Below are 3,393 nucleotides of genomic sequence, written 5' to 3'. Positions count from 1 at the left end.
CATGTAATTGCCAGATAACTTGGCTTACCCGGATTCGAGTTAACTAGCACTCCTGGGTTAATCAGAGGTCAGCCTTCTCCCCAGCCAGCAAAGCTAAATCCACCGTATTTGAATGCTTTGCTCTTTGCTTTCAAGCAGCCATTAGTTCCTGCTTCGACCTCTTCATTTTGGAAAGTATTTGGGATTTGGGGAGACATTTGAGAAGACCAGGAAAAGAGGGCACAGCCACCAGACTGCAGCACTACAGGACCTCATGGCCACGCGAGCGCTGCTCCGGTCCCCAGCCCACCTTCTCCCCAACAAGGCACCCTCATTTTAAGGGCATTTTGTCCAGTCTTCAGGGGAAGCTGGTCCAAGCAACCCCCCAAGGGACTCAGATCATCTCTGGAGAGCAAAGGAAGCCCTCTGAGGACCATACAGGGAGGACTTTGGATGCTGCTGATGCCCTGTCCATGTCGGCATCCCAGGCGACTCGCTTTTATCTACAACACCATGAAACTTCCAGGATTACCCACAACTATTTCCCATCAGACATTTTAAGCTCCGTTACAATTCCTCCTTTGTTCTGCTATTGTGTGCAATCAGATTTTTATTTCTCAATCTCTTTTAGACAGACAGATTAGTGATTTACCTCTACCAATTAATACAAACTACCTAGACAACAGAAAATTAGAGGGGTTAAAAAGAAGATTAGAATCTGTTGCAGTTAAAACCAAAACCAACTACAAGCAGGCCAGCACAGTCCAACTATATAAAGGGATTACTCCATTCCTGACCCTTTCCAGGGGACCTCCAGGTATTATTTTTCATTGATTTACCTTAACGAAACTAATGCACCCCTCTCCATAGGAAGCTGACTCCATAGCTGTCTAGGCACTGGATTCAATTAACGACATAAATACATCTGGCTTCTAAATGGTTGAAAGTTCTTGAAAAGCCAGAGGCAATACCAGTTTCTGCAGCTGTCTCTCCTCGGGTACGCCCTAAGGACACCACACAGGCTGGTCGACATTCAACACCACTCCTGGAAACCCATGGCCACGGGGGGATGCCCGAAGCATCCCTGCCTGCTCCCCGGCAGCGCGGGGCACCCCCGCCAACCTGCGACATTCAACACCACTCATGGAAACCCATGGCCACCGGGGGATGCCCGAAGCATCCCTGCCTGCTCCCCGGCAGCGCGGGCAGCTCCCGCAGCCCTGCCAGCAGTCAAGCCTCAGCTTTGATGGAAGCTGGCCTCAAATTGCTTTAACAAGGCTCTTTCTTTCCAGAAGCTGGCGTTGATTTGAGACCTCGATGTTGACTTAGAAACCCCCAGGTGCCCAGAGCCTGCAAATACTCAAGGCTTTGCTATGCTCCGTTTCCAGGAAAAGGGGTACAAGCATCCAACAGCGGCATGAAATATCAATACTACCACATCAGCCCAGAATTAAAACGGAGAGCAGGGGTTAAAGGCGGAGAAGCAGAAGCTGGGGTAGAGGCTACGGCTCCGTGCTGGCCGCATCTCACACTGCACAACTGCATCGAGCAGGGCTGCACTGACTAAAAAAACGAGGCACACTTTGCTCGCCTGTGCCCTGGGCTTGCAGACATGGGAATAGAGGAAACAAGGTGGCTCGAGAGCACTTTGTTTGCGATCTATCCGTAGAAATGCGGCAGCTTTTCATCCCACACATGAAACAAGCAGAAATGACAACAATTAGATGGGTTCGTTGAACCAGAAGGTAGGTTTGAAAGGTCTCCTTTGCTTTCCTGGTACTAATAATCTAAATAGGGAGATAGTGAATGACAAGAACCCACACTGCTTTCTGGATAAAATACTATTCCGCCACTCTAGCTGGAGAGAAGGCTTAGTGGTCCCAGTCCCATGTCAGAACACTTAGACCAGGAGGAGCATCAGGCTGGAATCCCCATGAGGGACTTGTCTGAACAAAACACAGGCATCAGGGAGGATTTTACAACAACCTTCTGTCTTTCAAGCAGAGGCTGAAGATCCTGCCGTGCTTTCCCTAGTAACAGGCATTCCCCCCAAATCCCCATGCATTTAGGGAGATGTGGGGGATAAAAGGAGCCAGTTGAATGTGATGTGCTATAAAAGCAACAATTCAGCAATGCTACTGCAGCAGCTTGTGGGCAACCTGGCTGGAAGGAAAACCTTCCCCCTGGTCTTTTACTTATCCTACTGTCTCAAACTTCTATTCCAACTTTTCCTTTCCTGCCTTCTGAGGACCTTTTCTGGTTCAACTCACCCTCTAACACTTGAGGTGCAAGCAGGGCAGACCAAATGCGCACGACACACAGTCTTGTACTCACCGACATTGTAGAGTGGACATCTACATCCCCCTACGGAGGACAACACAGGGAGTTTAAAGTCAAAGGCAGAAGAGAGCAAAGCAACAGTGACAAAGGCAGAGAGTACACACTTGTCATCGCCCATAGGTGCCTACAACCCATCAACGCTCCAACCAAGGCACCAGCTGCTTGACAGTTGGCAGAATATTAAAAAAGGCTAGATATGGGTTCCTTGAGCCTGGTCTAAGGAAGATGAGAAGAAAATCAAAGTACCACGAGACCAGTTTTATCGCTATTAAGTATGTTCTGCAACTCAATATCCACGGGCTCAGCTCTCCCACCTGTAAGACGGAGCAATGGAAATCAAGTCCTAGGGAGTGACAGCAGGGATCAGCTCAAGCAAAACTTGCTCAGCTCTTCCAAGGACAAGGGGACACATCTGACCATAGACAGGTCCTGTGAAAATCTAAAGAATTTGTCTTTGGTACTCATATGATGTTTTCATGACGGCTATTTTCCACTTGGGTCCCTCCCAACATGGTCAAAGCTATGGTTGGTGCAAAGTTCAAGGCATTTTACTTCCATGCCCTTTAACATATTACAGAGGTATTTGGCTTTTTAAATAAAAACATAGGTAATCCTCTTTAAAAAGAAGACAAACACTTCCAAAGCTCTTTCTACCAAAGCAAGAGCTGCCGAAGCTGGTGTAGACCAGGCAGAGATGCCAATATGGTGAGTAAGACAAAAACACGGCAGGCAGAGCGGCTGCGGCGTTCGCGCAGCTCCAGCTGAAATCTGTGCCTGCCATCTGGCAAAAATAAGCACGAAAGGGAAAAAGAAAAAAAAAACCAACAAAAAGCAACCCACAACCCCAAAACCCCTTGGCAGAGAGTTCACGCTGAACTGCTCAAGACAGCAGAGGTTAGAGTTTGTTCAATCGCTGAAAGATTGCTTCCCCTTCCCGGGTCAGCATCACCTCTTGACCTGCCCTGATTACCTTCCAAAGGAGGTTATCAAGATACAAGACTAACAGAGGATTAAAGGAAACTTAAAATAAAAACAAAACAACCCCCCCTCCCCCACCTTCCCCCAGCTCCGCTC

The 3,393-nt window shown here is 48.2% G+C and overlaps 1 protein-coding gene across 1 annotated transcript in view; it reads right to left on the bottom strand.

Moving 5' to 3' along the window:
• Nucleotides 1-2,313: 2,313 nt before the first annotated feature.
• The window catches only part of LOC104493256 (exocyst complex component 6B), a gene marked incomplete at both ends in the record, with an annotated part of 26,606 nt that continues 25,526 nt past the window's right edge, over nucleotides 2,314-3,393 (bottom strand). Inside the window, one exon of the mRNA XM_010135909.1 lies at nucleotides 2,314-2,343. Coding sequence (XP_010134211.1) covers nucleotides 2,314-2,343 — 30 coding nt within the window. The remainder of the gene's footprint in view (nucleotides 2,344-3,393) is intronic.

This window comes from Buceros rhinoceros, unplaced genomic scaffold (genome assembly GCF_000710305.1).
Source record: "Buceros rhinoceros silvestris isolate BGI_N320 unplaced genomic scaffold, ASM71030v1 scaffold2130, whole genome shotgun sequence".
Taxonomy (NCBI): Eukaryota; Metazoa; Chordata; class Aves; order Bucerotiformes; family Bucerotidae; genus Buceros; species Buceros rhinoceros.
The sequence above is the reverse complement of the archived record's forward strand: the minus strand, read 5'-3'. Positions and strand labels throughout refer to the sequence as shown.